At 38.1% G+C, this 17,851-nt stretch overlaps 2 protein-coding genes across 4 annotated transcripts in view; both read right to left on the bottom strand.

Annotated features, from left to right (window-relative positions):
• Window positions 1-4,334, bottom strand: part of LOC121943435 — a 39,513-nt gene extending 35,179 nt beyond the window's left edge. The window contains 6 exon segments of the mRNA XM_042486958.1: window positions 413-533; window positions 683-822; window positions 920-1,034; window positions 1,485-1,591; window positions 1,696-1,831; window positions 4,219-4,334. Of these exon segments, the coding sequence (XP_042342892.1) occupies window positions 413-533; window positions 683-822; window positions 920-1,034; window positions 1,485-1,591; window positions 1,696-1,831; window positions 4,219-4,267 (668 nt within the window). The 5' untranslated portion in view covers window positions 4,268-4,334.
• A 2,345-nt stretch (window positions 4,335-6,679) lies between these two features.
• Window positions 6,680-17,851, bottom strand: part of stx1a (syntaxin 1A (brain)) — a 76,945-nt gene continuing 65,773 nt past the window's right edge. The window contains exons 7-10 of one of the 3 annotated variants that reach the window (XM_042487062.1): window positions 16,725-16,798; window positions 16,496-16,630; window positions 12,336-12,446; window positions 6,680-7,739 (exon numbers count right to left, since the gene is read on the bottom strand). In XM_042487062.1, coding sequence (XP_042342996.1) covers window positions 7,662-7,739; window positions 12,336-12,446; window positions 16,496-16,630; window positions 16,725-16,798 — 398 coding nt within the window. In that variant the 3' untranslated portion in view covers window positions 6,680-7,661. Of the gene's footprint in view, window positions 7,740-10,027; window positions 10,251-12,335; window positions 12,771-16,495; window positions 16,631-16,724; window positions 16,799-17,851 lie in introns of those variants that run through there. The other 2 variants (XM_042487063.1, XM_042487061.1) reach the window with 2 other exon arrangements.

Genomic DNA, 17,851 nt, shown 5'->3' with positions numbered 1-17,851 from the left:
AATGCAGGGTTACAATAGGTTAAAAACAGAAGTCTATGGTATGCTTTTTTTGAGAATGGTATTGCTGGTACCCCTCCCTTCAAGGTGGAGGTAATTGTCACTCCCAGGAATTTGTAGCTGTCCACTTGCTGAATTCGTTGTTGTTGCTGTTGTTGTTGTTGTTGATGACAAAGAGTGGATGATCTATTTAGCTCCTGAAAATGACTAATTCATTGGTTTTGGAAGCATTAAATTCCAGGTTGTTTGCATTACACCAGTCTACCAGGAATAAAGCCCCATTCCTGTAAGCTGCTCAGTTGTTGTTTTAGATATACACCACTGGTGTTTGCTCTAAATGCAAACTGATAAGGCTCTAGGAAAGCAATGGAGAGATGGTTGATTTAAAAACTGATGTGTTGTTTTGTAGTCTTACATGCTGGGGTTGAATACATGGCTGTGTGGTAGTTGTGAGTCCCAGCGTTGGCACATGTGCCGTTTTTCTGTGATGGAGATGTTTCCTCTGTAGTCCTCACCAGTGCAGTGCATACACTCATCTGTTAAGGAACAAGTACAGACCATTGCCTCTCTGTTGTATTATAATACAGTGTATCAGTGTATGTATATATATATATATATCAGGAGAATAGGGAGTGATTTAAGACACAGCAATAGTGTGTTATGCCATTAAATAAATACATTTTACCAGTGCAGCGGGATATATTGCAGTGTTCCCAGCGAGTGTCTGGGTCAGTGGTGTAGCACCAGGTTCCCCCGCGGTCTCCATTGGGGTTTCTGCAGAAGTTAGACTCCAGGTATGCCATGGGATATTCCTCCGGTGTGTAGCTGCGAGAAACACATTGAAAAAAAATGATGAAAAGATACTGTATAAAAAAACTATGATGATATGTGTAAATTGACATAAAGTTGCATGAATACATACTTGGGTGTGTGTGGGTATCTTGCTGACCAACTCTGACAGGTCTTTCCAGTTCCTGTTTTGGACTGTGTTCCTCTGTAATATTTTCCTGTTCCATATGTGCACTCCAGGCTGTATTCTAGACAAGCAGAAATACACACCAAAGGACAATTTCAGGATTGCATGCTTGATCATTCAATAAAATCAGCCTGCTATTTCGGTGGAATGCTTGTTGACAAGTTTACTGTAGTGCACTGCAGAGTCAACAAGCTTTTTTTCTCTCTAACTTTAGAGTATGGAATCTCTATATAAATGTGTGTATATGTGTCATTTTCATATCTCTAGAACCCTTCATCCAGTCTACTTCATACTTGGAGGGTGTATTGCCTGTGACCTTAGGATTTGCAGTGTTGAATTTGGTGCAGTTTGAGGGATATCTAGGCACTGGTAAGATGGAGGGAATTTACCACAGTTCATCTATACATACTTCCCACACTGTTTGGATACAAAGCCTGTTGAAAAAAGGCAAAGTATCCCTTTAATAAAAAGGCCTTGGGGTGCATATATAATTAAAAAGAAAAGGACGTGCCTTGTTTTTCATATAATGTTGAGGTTTTTCCACGCTCAATCATCCCTGTTTTAGTGTTTTCCGGTGATGTCCAACACTGGTCGTCCCTTTCACTATACGTGAAAGACCTGTGAAAACACAGCAGGTGTCAGGTCCAAATGCTGAACCGTAAATGTGAAGGGGAAATTGTGATGATAAGATGAAAGTCGGATTTTCAAAAGTGAGAACTTACCTGCATGTGAAGAAAGTTTCAGTGTCACATTTGATGGCACACTCAGTCAGATTGTTTACTGAGTAATATTTTCTCTGCAGTGAGCGAATCTGTGCTCTTTCAATTTTGGTGTAGCTGTCCACCTCAGTAGCACTTCCTGAAATCAGAGACAAAAATATCAATACATTGTCAAATAAACTGTGTGTTTATCATCACAGCCTACATAGGCAGTTTATTTAATTAGTAGAATTAATAAATAATTAGTAAATAGTTAATTTTGGCGTGAATGGACAAAAATTAAATAATAAACTATGAGCGTGTTGTAATTCAAGTGGTAAAGAACACAAAACTTCTGCACCCCCAGCTTTAGAAAATCTAGCTCATGATGGAAAACTTTCGCCAAGAAGAAGAGAGAGCAGCTGTCAATCTTGTCACTCACTGCTTGTGAACTGTGGTCAAACTGGGCAGCGCTGATTAAATATGAATCTAAATTTTGTTACTGCATTGCCTAGGTCTCATCTTAAATGTTTTCAAAAACTATTTTAATACAATTTAACTATAAAATGAGAACATCTGTGACCCGGTTGCCATGTTGGAAACAAACATTTTTATTTTACAGCAAACTGTACACTAATTCATGTTTCTGAAAACATCTGAGGTGAGAAATTGGCAGTTCAGTAACAGAATCTTGATTCATATTTGATCAGCGCTGCTTCATGTTTGAGTGCAGTTGACTCGGCTGAAATGATTGACAGCTGCATCAGAGAACCCACAGCTCTAGTTGTATTCGTGATTCTTGCAAATGCAATTGTCAGTACTATGTGGAGGAAGAGGAGCAGGATTTTTGGTCACAGATCATCTGCCTAATAGGACAGTGACAGTAATATAAAAAAATTGGTTATATTTGTAACTGTCATTTTTTTAACTGTGAAACTATCTCAAACTGGAGAGAGTCTACACACAATGGTGAAGACAAGTTATTGACATGATGGACCTGATGGAGTCCTTGGCAAAGTACTGGAAGCTTGGGCAGACCAGTTCTCAGGGGTCTTCACAACGATTTTCAACATCTCCCTAACACAAGCCACCATCCTCAAATCTGCTACTATCATCCCTGTCCCACAAAAAGCCAGCAGTCAGTAGTCTAAATGATGCCCTCGTATCGGGGGTTATGAAATGCTTTGAAAAACTCCTGGCACAGCACATCAAAGCCATCTTTCCTCCTAGTTTTGATCCACAGAAGATGGCATCACTATAGTCCTCCACAAGCCACTAGGAGAACTTCGGGACTTATATAAGAATGCACTTCATTGTTAAACAGCTCAACATTCAATACAGTCATCCCGGGTATACTATTGGACAAGCTGTATAACCTGGACTTCCCTCATACCATCTGTGCCTGGATAGGAGACTTCCTCAATGATCTTCCTCCACCATCACACTTAGCACCAGCTCCCCACAAGGCTGTGTGCTGAGCCCACTTCTCTATGCTCTGTACACACATGACTGTACTCCCATCCACTCCTCCAACAGGATCATTCAATTTGAAGATGACACAACAGCGGTCGGTGTCATTTCTGGGGGAGACGAGTCTGCAGAGACGAGGTCCTTGCACTGTGTAAACGGTGTAAGGTTAGACCCCTGAAACTGAACACTGGCAAAACCAAAGACATAGTATTGGACTTCAGGAGACACAGAGAAGATCCTGCCCCACTTCTCATAAATGGTGAGGAAGTGGAGAGAGTCTCTATCTTCAAGCTCCTGGGGACAACCACCTCCCAGGACCTCTCCTGTACTGCCACCATTACAACAGTAGTTAAAAAGTCCCAGCAGAGACTGCAATTCTTAAGATTGCTCTGTAAAAATAAGCCAAAGGAGAATCTGCTGGTGACTGTCTATCACTCCACCACTGAAAGCATGCTGGTATACTGCATCACAGTGTGGTATACTGGCTGCTCAGCTGCAGACTGGGAGGCCCTCCAAAAGGTTAAAGAGACAGTTGAGAAAATCATCGGCTGTCCTTTGCCTTCTCTGGAGGACATCTCCAGCTCACGGTGCCTCAGCAGGACCAGAAATATAATAAAGGACAATACTCCTCCTGGAGATGAACTGTTTGTTCTCCTGCCATCTGGGAGGCGCTATAGGAGAACAGACAGACTTAAAAACAATTTCTTTCCCTGGGCATTAGAAGTGTGAATGCAAATGCATGATGATTTAACCTCTCATGCAACTTTCACTCTCATACACAGTATAATTAAATTCCCAGGTGCCATATTCAATATGTGCTCAATCATTATGTATCTTTATTTATTGCTTTTTATGTTTTATGTTGTGTGATCTGTCCGTTTGTAAAGGTTTGCACTGTTAAGATGTAGCACTTTTAATTTCGTTTTATTTTTTAATCTATTTTTATTTGTTGTCCTGATGAAGTACTCTCATAGTGAAGCAAAGTTTTTTCTTTCTTAATTTTTTTTAATATTTTATGACACTTATATAGCTGTGAACTATTCGTTATTATCATTCAAAGTTGCCAGTATAACTTACCAGTGCAGATCAGGGCTCCCAAGACGAAAGCTAGTTTGTACAGGTCCATGGTGAGACCCTGTATTAGCAGATCACAGTCAACAAAGTCACTGAGGTACCTCCTGGTAAATCACTGTGCTCCTCTCAGCATTGCAGAAAAATAAATAGGACAGCTCAGTCTATCATTAGTCAATCATTACCCTTAAAAGGACGGCAAACAACCAACAGGTTTTGGAACACTTTTGATTATGTGACCTCAAGTAAAGAAAGAGCACATTTTTTCGATTAAAGATAATTTCCATGTGAATCACATTGTGTTTATTGAGCAAAGCTCTTCTGCCCATAGAGAGCTGTGCAATTTTCTCCACAAAACACCTTCTCATTTATTCTGCCCTATGCCATCTTAATTAGACAGTTTCACAATAACATTTCACCACACCACTCCTGGTACCCAGCCCATGTCTCCCAGGACTTGCTGAAATATGAGCAAATGTATGAACCAAAAAAAACAAACATTAATGCCTATATTCTGCAGTGTCAGAAGTTTAAAATTCTTTTGAGCCCAATATCCCTGTACCATCATTGAATATCAGGGGAAACACATGCATCATAAAGTTGAGCGCTCCAAACACTTTCCATACATTCATGTCAAAAAGGCATGCTTTGTGTATACCTCTGATTTATTTCTAATTTCCATTTATCACAACATGCACTAACCGTATTTAACATATTCTGTAGATTAGACTCAGGCTCAACTAGTAAAATTATATCATCCACGTACAATAAAATACCCAGTTTAGTACGTATCATCGCATTGTAGGGCAAAGTCATTTACAAATAGAGAAAAAACTAGTTGGAAAAAGGATATCATCTTGTTTTATCCCAAAAGGTGTATAAAACCAGTAAGTAAACATCTCATTAATTTTAACACAGGCAACTGAACAACTATACAGAGTCTGGATTGCTTTATGAGATCTACCATCCACCCCTGCCTCCTAGAGTTTAACTGATCTTTATTCATCCAGTCAGTGGTTATGGATGTGTGTACCTGTTGTCATGTTATACTGTAATACAGATTTAATTCTCATTCAACTGGTGAATACACCGTGACATAGATCAAATCCTATCAATATATATAAAGTTAATCTTCAGCTAAATGGGATCAATGTCCTCAACTGCAAACAAACATGATTTCAAAACATCACACTTTATAGACTTTTCAGTGGGTGTTAGGACCAAATTCTTCAATTCTGGGAAACTGTGACACAGTCTTTTAAAAAAAAAACCACACAAACACACACAGCCTGAGTGAGCATGTGCCTGTGACATTAAAACTTGTATTATTATTCTATTCTTTTATTTATTTTTATGTATTAAATTTGAATGAGGGAAATTGGTCCAGGTGGGTACGTGTCATAAAAATTATTCAACTATACACTGATTCACTCATCTGCCAAAATTCAGCTGAATTCAAATGCATTTAATACTTTCAGAGCAAAAATTAATGCATGTGATTAATTTCGATTCATTGGCACCTATACAGGGAAAACTACATCACATGCTACCAACATGCTCAGCATCCCCATCTGTACAACTCTGCTGATTTTGCTTAACATCGTATGTCACATTAACAGGCCTAGTAAATATCCATCTGAGCAAACAAAAATGACATGTAGTGTTCCGCAAGGCTCCACATTGTTGCCTCCTCTGGTTTTCTTGAGGAGGGGTTTGGCTCAGATAATAAAAAAAACAACAATATACATTACCACAGCTTTGCAGATGATGAACAAATTTACATTAACCACATTAGCAGGGGACTATGGACCCTATATCTTTACAGGTCTCCCTAAAAAATACATCAGACAGCTGCAGCTGATTCAAAACTCTAAGCTTTATCAGTTTCAACATCAAATAACTTGTCTTTGTTCTGTAATAAATTGTTTATAGGTCAAACAGAATTTGCAAATCCTTACATTCTTGTTATTATTTATGTTTTACACAGCATCCCAACTTATTTTGGAATTGGCGCTGTATATATAATTGAGCTTAAAATATTGAAGTTAAATGCAGGACTTTTACATGTTTCACATTATCTGTAGAGATATACAATGTTGTGACGGAATAACTTTTCCTGAATCCAGACAATGGTAGTTACACGTGCAAGTTATTATGACTCACAGTCAGAAAGGCCTCCGTTTTGAGGAAATCCAGGTTAAGAAACAGAGTTTCCCTTCAATGGACTTGTAGAAGCATCCAGTCTGTCTATGCATTTATGCAAAACAATGCACAAACTTGAATGTGATTTTTCAGACAAACTTTACTTGAAAAAATGAAAACAAATCCAAATTGACCAAACAAAACCATGTTATCACAATACAACACAAAGGCAACAATATGAGTAGGCAACATGGTCACATGTTTGCAGTCTGTTCATGTCTGATGTGTCGCCAGAAAACTCACATCAGAGTCTTTTACAGGGCTACTTTGAGTGCATGCTGACGCTTAATGACTCATCATGTTCACTCATAAAAATAAACAGTGAAGTAGCATGACAGAGGGATATGCTCTGTTTAAAGCTTGGGGTTTATAAAAGACATAAAACATCAAGGGTTTGTCACTTACAGACCAGAATTATCAATCCAACCAGACTAGACGCCATTTTAACAGCTTATTTGAACATACTGGCAGTGTTAGAGAGTTTTATATCAATTTATACAAACCAAAGACACAGGTGGTTAATCACAAGCACTCATGTTCTCATCCCACAACTCACGCTCGGCACGTTCAGACATGTAGCTACAAATAAACACAAATATCCTCTTTCACATGCTCACACTCAACACAGGTTAGTACAGTAGCATTGCTTCCGTAAACTACAAGAAATTTAAAAAGTTTGGCAGTGTGATGATTCTACGAGCAAAATACCCAACATATCTTTTCCCCCGTTTGCAATAAAAAAAACAACACTTTACAGTGAACTAAAGCATGCAGGGTTGTCGAGGGGAGGTAGAGGACATCAGAGAAAGTAAATAAAGATGTGAACAAACAGAGGTCTAAAGATAACGTAGCTTCGACTACACTGCAGATTAGCGGCCCATTTTTGTCTGTACAACACAAAACAGACATTACAACTGATTGTTGTATTTGGAAGTTGGAATGTATTAGTATAGTGTTACATATCATTCAGTAACTTTTTTTTCATTCAAGAATTAACTTTTGGAAACACCATATTGTTGACAACACTCAGATAAGCAGTTTGCAGCACCACACATTTACAAAATAGCAACTCATGCGAAAACATCCTCTGGCCCTGTACGCCACGCGTCAAATGTGTTGTAAAGTATGTTACGCCTCTCACGCTAAACATGTAATAGATTGCATTCGTGAAAACAGAAAAACTGAAAATGTGAATCTGTTGTGTTTTTGCTCTGTTGGGTGTCTTTCAGTGTGGCTATGGCAGAGGTTTAGGACAGCGTTCCCCCAACAATTGAGGCAATGACAATTCCCAGAACCACACAGCATATAATAATCATAATTTTCTTCTGTAAAATGTCGACATGAACAGATACAACAGTACAGAGCAGTCATCCAAGGCAGCATATGGGGAGCAGAGGAAAACATGTATAACATACATGACTTGTATTTTACATTTTACAGTATTTATAATAACCAGAACAAAATACAATTTAAAAGAAAAGCATAATAACACAATGCAGTTTTGAGATTTGATTGCAACGTATCTGGTAATATTGTGAAAGAGTGTGGTTTGGAAGCATTTCCACATTCTCTACTTAAAAAAATAAATAAATCTTTGGTTCCTGCATTTTGTTCATGCCACATTAAACAACATGCAGTATGTTCTCACATTTAAAGGCACTGTGTGTAGAATATGGAAATCCACAGTTGGTGTGCCATCTGGTGGTAGCAAAGAATACAGTGAGTAGGATTTGGAGGGATATATATTGGCAGAAACTGAGTATAATATGTATGTTTTCTTTAGTGTATAAGCACCAGAAAATAAGCTTGTTATCTGAGAATGAGACGTTTATCTCTGCATATAAGTGGGTCCTTGTCTAAGGAGTCCATCATGTTGCACCATTATGTTTTTACAGAAGCGTGTAACAGACAAACCAAACACTCGCTCTAGATAGGGCCATTTGTGTTCGAAACAATACTTAGGACCCCTTCTTCGACAAGCTGCATTGAAAAAACACAGATTTAGAACTTGACTCTGTTTTATTCAGTGTTTTTACCAGTTTTATTCACATGCTCTATTTGTTTTGGAGAGAAAGCGACCTCTGCAGATAATGTGACTCCCAGTAAAAACCTCCAAAAAGTCTGGATCTTAAGTTATGGGAGAAAAAAAGTGAGCACACATTAGCATCGGGTGATTGAGTTGCCCGTCTCTGACATGCTAAACAGCATCTGAGAAGCAGTGATTCTTAATATGAAGCTGCTTTATTTAGTGTTTTTACTGTTTTAAATCACCTGGTCAGTTTGTTTAGGACAGGAAGAGACCTTTACAGCTCTCTGTAAAAACCTCCTGAACAATGAACACTGAAGGTGTTCTTACTGGGAAGAATTTTAATCCGTAATCCTCAATACTAGCTGCACTAAACCCCCCAGAAACATATACGCTGAACCTTTAAAGCAGTATATAGACTGAGCTGATGTTTGACGAGATGGTCTCATTTTTCTGTAAAACACACAGTGACTTTAAAGTGAAGCTAAACTGTAAAACATGTCATTTGAGCATGCATTTCTTCACATTCATAACAGACAAGGTCTAACATTTAAACCCTATCACCTGTCTCCAATTCTTAAATCAATATTTAAACATTTTTGGAAATACCTTTCTTTACTTGCAGCCAACGGTAGAGAGGACAGATACCACTCTCATATACAGTAAAAGGGGCCAGCAGTAGTTTAGCTTATCATAAAGAAAGTAGGAGAAAACAGCCAACCTGGTTCACAGGTAACAAAATTAGTCTACCAGCACTTTTAAAGCTCACTCATTAACTTGTTATATCTTGTTTGTTTGATCAATACTAAAATCAAAGTGTAAAAATGTCATATCACATATACTGGTTGTGGTTTTACAGGCAACCAATAAAGACTTCATGAGCCACAGCTCTGTGCCAAGAAATAATCCAGCAACACCTACGAGTACCTCTTAAAACGTTGTATCAAAACAAATTGTAAAAACAACATTTTGTTGCCAATTATTTCCAGTGGCTACTCGTGGTGGGACTAGAGACTAAAAAGTATTTTCTTTGTGACTTTTTAATCCATGAAGGTTTTATTTTTGTAAAACTTTGCCAAACCCAAAAAAAGCTCTCTTTGTGTGCAGATATTAGAAGTCACATGTAGCCCCCATAAAAATGATCCTCTCACCTAACTCTGCTAGAAAACAAATGTATTTCCCATATGGTCAGAGTATTCCTTTATATAAAGTATATACCAATATTTAAACCATGATCATCGAATTATAAAACATTGTCAGGGTTTTGAGTGTTAGACATCTGTAAGTATGTGAGAGACTGAAAATTATTTCAGTCTTTGATTCAACACACAATTATTTTCATCAACATAACCACTTAGTGTATGCAGCTTTGTAGGAAAACGTGCAAAGCTCTTCAGCAGTCTACACGACAAGCACATGACAAAAATAAGTGAATCATGGCACAAACAGACACAAAGCACAAGCTAGTCCCTCAAGGTTTTTGACTGTTTAGTTTAGAAAAATGCATATATTAAAAATATATATATATTTAAAAGTTCATACAAAATATTTGCACAGACATATTGGACTTCCCTCAGGGAAGTAATGTAAGCCTGCTTCCTTTTTCAACAAGTAGTATGTGACTGCACAGTGCAGAGCCCACTATACAGCACATTTTAACTCCCTAACATTTGAGTCTGAGAGGACGGCATCAGCTCCTGCCCTTTCTGCTCTGTAGGGATTTCATAGTGTCCTAACTGAGTCCAACTGCGAGGGAAATAATGAGGACAGTCAGACATGTTGCAACACAACCTCCTATCAGGATCACCTTCTGGATTGAGAAAATGGGAGGGGAAACAAGGAGGGCAAAGCGTCAGAATTGATTCAGTGGATGTGGAGAGAGAATGAATGAGAAAGCAGATGGAAAGACAAGAAGAAATAGAAAGATGGAAGCTTTGCTGGAAAACAGTGTTTGATGTAAGTAGGGAAATAATCATGTAGATGACTCTTAGAATGAATTGTGGTCATGTCATGAATTAAATTCCTCTACCTTGAGTGCTATTATAGATATTAACCAAGAGGTGGCAGAGGTGTTCCACTGTGTTGCAGGTTGTTTAATGAAGGAATAAACTAAGGAAGACTGACTGTTCCCAGTTGTTTTTGTTTGTTTTACCCCTACAGCCCAATTAGATGGGCTTAAGTACCCCTTTATCCACACAGCTTGTGATATTCCAAATGTGTTTATGTTATTTAACATTATTAATTATTTAAAACTGGAAGTGGAAGTAAGACATGGTGATCCTGGAATTGTTGATGTTTTGGCTTTGGCCTGTTTTTTTTTTCTCAAACAGTCTCCATCAATTCTCAAATGAATAGTTTGAAATGTTGTCCAATACAGCTATTCACTTGTAGTCAAGAGCTAAGTGAAAAGAGCAATACAACCAGAGTTGAGTTGATTTCTGGTTTTCCCAGCCCGCTCCAAAAACTGAAATCTGTTTGATTTTATGTAAACCGGCTGAACCGCAATTTGTCATTGTGACATGATCTGGCATTAAAAAGTAGCTTACATCAACAACCTGTGCTGACGGCATCTCCGCTGTAAATCCAATTTGCATTGCTTTAGTAATGAGCAATATAACAACCATGTGCCACAATAACATGAAAGAGTTCAAATGGGAGTGCAGCAGAGCAGTGCACATTGTGTTGGTTTCCAAGAAAGTTGATGTGTTTTTGGGGCGACCAGACAAGACATTGCAGAGTTAGGGCCTCAAACAAACAAACTGTGCCTATGACAACATTTTGAATTTGAAGCCAGCAAAAGAGATATCCTAACTGCCTGTGACTGATGCCATGCATCATTTAGAATGGCACTTTCGTTGGATAATGAGTTTCTGTTTTCTCTTGTCACTTGCTTTCAAAGCAGTGACAAGCAATGGATGAAGAAGGGCAGATTGATGTAGTTTATGTAAGGAATTATCTATATGATACCTCCATTTTTTCCTAAAGATGACAAAATAAGGTGGAGGCTGTTGAGTGGAGGGACACCACCCGAAGGAGTCTGAGAGGGTAAGTCTAAAAACAAGCTGGGCAGTGCTGGCCATATAGTATCTCATTTCCAGTAAATCTCACAATATAAAATGTGTTTTTCTGTTTAAAAGGAAAAGCAAAGGAAGATAGGAAGAACCAATCTTTTAAATGGTCACATCTCTAGTCTAATCTTGTGTGTACAGCTGATATTCTTTTTTTTCCCCATGATATAACAGAAGTGCATATTTAATTATCTAAATGTAAAGAGAGCTCTTACTATGTTGATAGTAAGATATTTGCTTGCTGTAACGACACAATGTCATGATGTTCATGACATGCATGATGCATACTATTGTCATGTACTGTCAACTAGAAAGTACATGACAATAGTACTACAGCTAGCATGCCCAAAGGAAAAAAAATCACTTACCAGCATATTTGTAATCTAAAACTGAAGTTTAAGACAATACATTTTGTGTTTTTATTAAGGTTTAAGTATTAAGAGAGCTGATAACCTATTTATGTCTGTATCACAAGCGACCAGCATGGCACATGTTGGATATTTCATCCATTTTAGTTATCTTTTTTGGCAAGTTACATTTCCCAAATTCTCAGCAGCAGGTGATGTTAAATTGTTTAGTTTTTTTTAGGAATATACCTTGGTATATTATCCCGAGTTACATATACCTCTGGTTTGAAGTCCCTGCAGCAGAATACGTCAAATACACTCACAACACACATGCTCCACATGCAGAATGCATGCACACACACTGAAGACAGTTACACACTACAATATACAGTATATGTGAGGATTCTGAAGATCTCTATCATTTTTTAATGCAATAGCATGCTTATGCAAATGCATTGTTCTGTTGTACATGCGACTCACCCTCCGGGCTTTACTCTGGTATTTTACCGCCTTCTTAGTGTCTGATACTGCCCTCTCCACATAGTCTACTGAGTGCTCCACATTGTATTCTATGCGGTCTATCATTTCCCCCTAGGAGAGGTTAGTTACAGAGGAGATGTGGAGGAAGAAAGAGGGAGCCAGATGTGGAGGTAGGAGGAGGGGTGGATACAGATGGAGAGGAGGTGAGGGTAAGGGGATGAACAATGGATGAATGAGAAGGACAGAGAAGGGGAAGCGGAAAAGGACAGAGGAAAGAGGAAATAATGAGTCAGTTGGCAGAATGTGTTTCATCTTGTTTCTCACCCGTTTGCCAGTCTTTTTGAACTTTTTGCATTTGGGGATGTTCTCCTTTGCCTGCTCGACATAATCATGGGTTTCCAGCACATTTCGCTCAATCTGGTTCACCAGTTCACCCTAAATGAAAGACAAGAGACACAGTCATTGTAGTAGCAGTGAGAACTTGTAATTAATACCATCTATAACCACATCAAGAATTAGATTTCAAAGATGAGTGTGAAGTAATAATTACAATGATGCCTGGTTTTATACTTAATATACAACCATCTTAGAGCAGTGGTTCTCAACCATTTTCATGTCGTGGACAGCTACATTTATACACATTAGGTCACGAACCCCTATTTTCTAAGATTTCGTGCAGGGACATCAAAGTAAAAAGATTTCAGTTGTAAGATCTGATTAGGACCCACTACATTTGGGGAGATATCCAAGGGCGAAGTAAAAGCTATGATCAAAACAGTCACTGATAAGCCAACAGTTGGCTGTTAGTCAATAATGGGCCATTGGTGAGCGTCCTGCTGAACTGGTTTTTGTGGTATGTCCCACATTGCTGGCACTCATCGGTCCTGGTCAGCCCTTTTTGGCCGATTCAGCACAACCTTTAGCTGAATGAAATCATTGTCATTGGCAGTTAAACTCCTCAGACGACGCGAGAAATGTAAGTGAGGAAAGCAAACAAAGTAAGTCAAGAGGACATGAGACTGAAAAAAACTTGTTATTTTGGTTGTTGTTTTTTTTTCCTTTGTTCTGGAAACTTGTTGTTAAGCACAACACTGAGCCAACAGTTGTCTTTCTGTTAGTTTAATTCAGGCATTTGCAAAGCCCTGCTCTCTCCAGCATGAGACAATGCAAAAAGAAGGGCCCCAGAGCAGAGAAGATGCAAGAATATAATACAGTGCATTATCTTGACCTGGTTACACATTGTCCTTCCAACAGGACAAAGACAAACAATGGCATAGTTTATCACACAGTATACATCATCATGCAAAGTACAGAGAGAACAAGGATTCACACCAAAAGATCTACACATAGTGGTTCGTCACAAGACACTAACAATGTGATCAAACAGACAGTGCTGCTCATGATGATATGATTAAGAGAGAGAGATGATGGTGAGAAATGGGAACTCCCATTTCACCATTTAGCTCTTTAGCAGAAACAGTTTGTAATTGTTTGTGTTATTGCTTGCTGGCACATGGTACATATCCTTTGTTCTTTCAACATTAGGTTGTGTTGTCAATTTGCTAATTCACTAACTAGATTCTTAAAACTGTCTTGTTGGTTTTCTGGTTTCCCTTTTTGAATGATGAACACAGACTACCACCGCCTGCTAATATGGAGAGTTACTTCCTCTCACACAGGTACAGAACATACTGGTTGGCCAGTGTCTGATTGCAACAGTCCACCTTCATCACCACTGGTTGTTTGATGTCAGTTTGGTGTGTCAGGGCCTTTATGGCTCACATAGGACTCCTTTTAATGGTTAATTAAAAATGACAATGAACTATTACCAATTTTTCTAAGGAGCCCCTGGAACTCCCTCAAGGACATACAAGGGTCCTCAGACCCCTAGTTGATTAGATTAGATTAGATTACATTACATTAGATTAAGTTAGATTGGATTAAATATTCTTTATTGTCCCTGAGGGGTAACTTGGTATGCAACACAATAAATACAATAAATAGAGGAATAAATATATATGTAGTAGATGTCATCAGTTAGCTACAGTGAATATGAAACAGTCAAGGTTCATCATTAATTGTTCATAACAAAGACATCAGGCCTAAAGAGAACCACTGTCTTCAAGAATGCCGTATTATGAAGGTTTTGAAAAATATACAAAGTGCTCTTATCTCTTGTTCTTTGTTAATAAACCTATCAACATGTTCCTTTCTTTAATTTAACAAAGCAGCAGAAGTCATTGACCACTTTTAGATCATCATCCTTTAAAAAGAAGCCTAATATTGCACATTAAGCATAGACCCAGGATTGTAAAAATTAAAATATAATCAACCCTTTTGCATTAGAGTGAATATTAGGGTCCATCAGTGTATACAGGTCTTCATGCATTCACTGCAACAATCATTTAAGAATAAAGAAAAAAGAAAAAACAAAACAAAACAGGAATCACGAGTAGATTACCTTTCAGTATAAGAAGGGGAGCTCCGTTCTCTGTTCTCTGGAGCTTAAAGTCATTGTGGTGGAGACAGTATGTGAAAAAACAGGGAAAAGAGAGTGCAAAGCTTAGAAAGGCAAAATTAACAGACTCAAGTGCACTATAATCTTTAAAGGTTTGGCATTCCGTTAATAAAGGAAGGGTTAGTTCATTGAATTATTTACATTTGGAGTAGTCATATGTGTTACAAGAGAATGAAAGCTTATACGCACACAAACACACACAATACTACCAAATTGTTTGACATTTCAACAATCATCACTCCTACACCAAAATCATGCCTGCTATTGCATTGTGCTGCAATTGTATTATCATATCACATATTTTCTTATGCATGTGTTCACATTTCCTTTTGCATAATTCAGACTGAATATTTCTGATGAGGGAAACAGTTCATCTCTGTGGGGTTCATCCCACACTCACATATACAGAAATGCCTACAGATCTACCTGAAGCTGAATACTTGACTGAGAAGAGCAAAGGCAACTCTTTCACTTGAGGATAATGCACGCATGCGGCTTTGAAGTAGAATCATACAGTACAGGAACTACATATTGTTATGTTCACTTTTCACTGCATGATGCAAGTTCCTCAGTACAATGTGCACATTATAGAATCTGTTCATCCCTTTGATGCCCTGCTCTAAATATCTAGAATAAATATGTGGAAATAATACTAGTACTGGTAATATAACTAATTCCATGAAAACACATTGATATATGTTGGAATGCTAACATATTACAAGCATCATAACAGTACATGACTGCAATTTAGTTTTTTTCTTTCTGTTTTACTTAACAACGAGTGGACTTCGCAACCATTTGGTAGAGGCCTATTTTTTAAAAGAAAAACTATGTGCTCTGTTAAATAAAAGAGGAAAAACAAATAAACACAAAAACATTTGTTAATTTTGGAAATGAAAAAAATGCAAAGAAGTAGTAGACTAGTAGTCGTAGTGAGGAAATTAATAACATTTCTACCAGGGAAATGAAATAAACAATTTTCAACTGACAAAGCTAATGCTTCTAAACGTGAAGGTTTGTTTATACTTAAAGGCTTTTACAAAACAGCAAGTTAATACAGTGCTGTTTAGTTGCCATCTTGAAAGTCCCATATGTCAGATTTTTATTTAGCTCATAAACACAGCAAGATGATTACATATTTAAAAAATGGTCTAATGGCAGAAATCCCACATACAGATTATGACCAAACTCCAATCAAGTGAGCCAATAATTATCTGTGCCCCAAATTCTTTCTAAATCTATTGAGATATTTAACAAACAAACGACCAGATGGCGCTGAAAACATAACCTCCTTCCAGCTCTGTAGTAATACATTACAACTTGTATGTAAATCAAAAGACTGGCAGTTGCCGTGTGCCTGAAGCGGAGTTATTTTCATGACAGGGAGAAGCTGGTTAGCCATTTAATGATTTTAGCACTGTTAACACAATGTGCTTCTGAACTTTTGCATTAGTCAGGCCACATTTTCAAACCACTGTCAGGAAAAAAAACTCTAAATCTACAAACTGGATTTTGTTATATGTGCTGTGTTGGCACATGGATTGACAATTTATGAATGTATTTGCAGGTTTGTTTGCACATGCATTTGGCTGAGCCTCAAACTACACAGCTGTAGGGATTGAGAGAGAATCAGTGTTTTCACCTGGCTTTCCACCAGCATGGCCATGTCCATGAACATGTCGTGAAGCTCTCTGATACTGTTTTCCAGCTTGATGATCTCATTGTGCCGTGTCTCGATCTCATTCATGGCTTGCTCTGTGATGTTGTCCATAATGATCTAACAGATGGAAAGGGTCAATAGAGCAGTAGAATTAGATTAAAAACATGCTTTGTGTGCATCGATGTTACATTTTTTTCATTGTATTGCTTACCCCAGAGGTAAAGATAGCCGGGTTGTCGCTCTCCAACATGCTCTCCAACTCCTCATTTGTTGTGTTTCTCCCGGCTGAGAGGGAAAACACACACTCATAAACATCTATAACAGCAGTCATGTTGGTAGGTGTTGAAGAGATTTACCATGTGTATAGTTATCACAATAAATTTAAGACCAGGATTTAAGATGTGTAGGTGCAATGCAATCGGATTAGGGGTTCTCCGAACTACACTGTATGAAGATCACACAAGGACAGGCTAATAAAACTCCCCCCACCCTCCTCATCATGTCTGCCTAAGGATTAATTAAAACAGGAGCTGTGTGCCTCTTTTCCACACGCTCGTTTCTCTCTGTCCATCTGTCTCTCCTGTATATACTGCAATTTAAACTCTTTATTCTTGCATCTCTCTGAACAGCAGTGGATGTAATGTAAAAATCCAGAGTGCCATACTTTAGTCTGTCATCATGGATCTAGATTGCGATCAAGTGTTTTTTTATGGATTTCTCTGGACATCTCAAATGTTCAGTTGAATTCAACCTTAAAACCAAGGTCCGGTTAGAATCCCACAACAGCAACTTCAACACCAGACAAAACTTCAGTCAAGTCGGCTCTGTCAAACACTTACAGGCTTACAATCAAAATTCACTGAGTCAACACCAGTCCCCAGAAATGGTCTGCTAGGCAGTTTAGTCAGCTAACAATAACTTAATTGCGCCCATTTCATAATGGCCAGTCTGGCATGTTTTCTTATCAAATAAGTTCTTCCAAATTTAGCTGATTGCCTGACTAATATGACCATAACCAAGAATGTAAAATGACTTTCCAGTGCAGCCCCATTATACACGACCAATTTGATAAAGTTGTGTCTGCCCTGCCAATAACTTGTTGTTGCAAACTTGATCAGCTGTCTTTATATGAACACCATTTCAATTTTTCAAATTATAACGCCCTCTTATCGCCAGCTTGGTCTGCATCGGCAGTATCGCTTGTATGCTTTGTGCAGCAAATCACTTGCTTCCAATGAACTGTGAATGGGAGCAAATGTATGGTCGTAAACAGTGAAGGTAGAAGGTAGATTTATTTGTCATTTTTTTCTTAAATGTAGCTTAAGAAAAAAAAAAGGA

The sequence above is a fragment of the Plectropomus leopardus genome, chromosome 5 (assembly GCF_008729295.1).
Source record: "Plectropomus leopardus isolate mb chromosome 5, YSFRI_Pleo_2.0, whole genome shotgun sequence".
In the NCBI taxonomy this organism is placed as follows: Eukaryota; Metazoa; Chordata; class Actinopteri; order Perciformes; family Serranidae; genus Plectropomus; species Plectropomus leopardus.
This window is presented reverse-complemented; position numbering and strand designations above follow the sequence as displayed.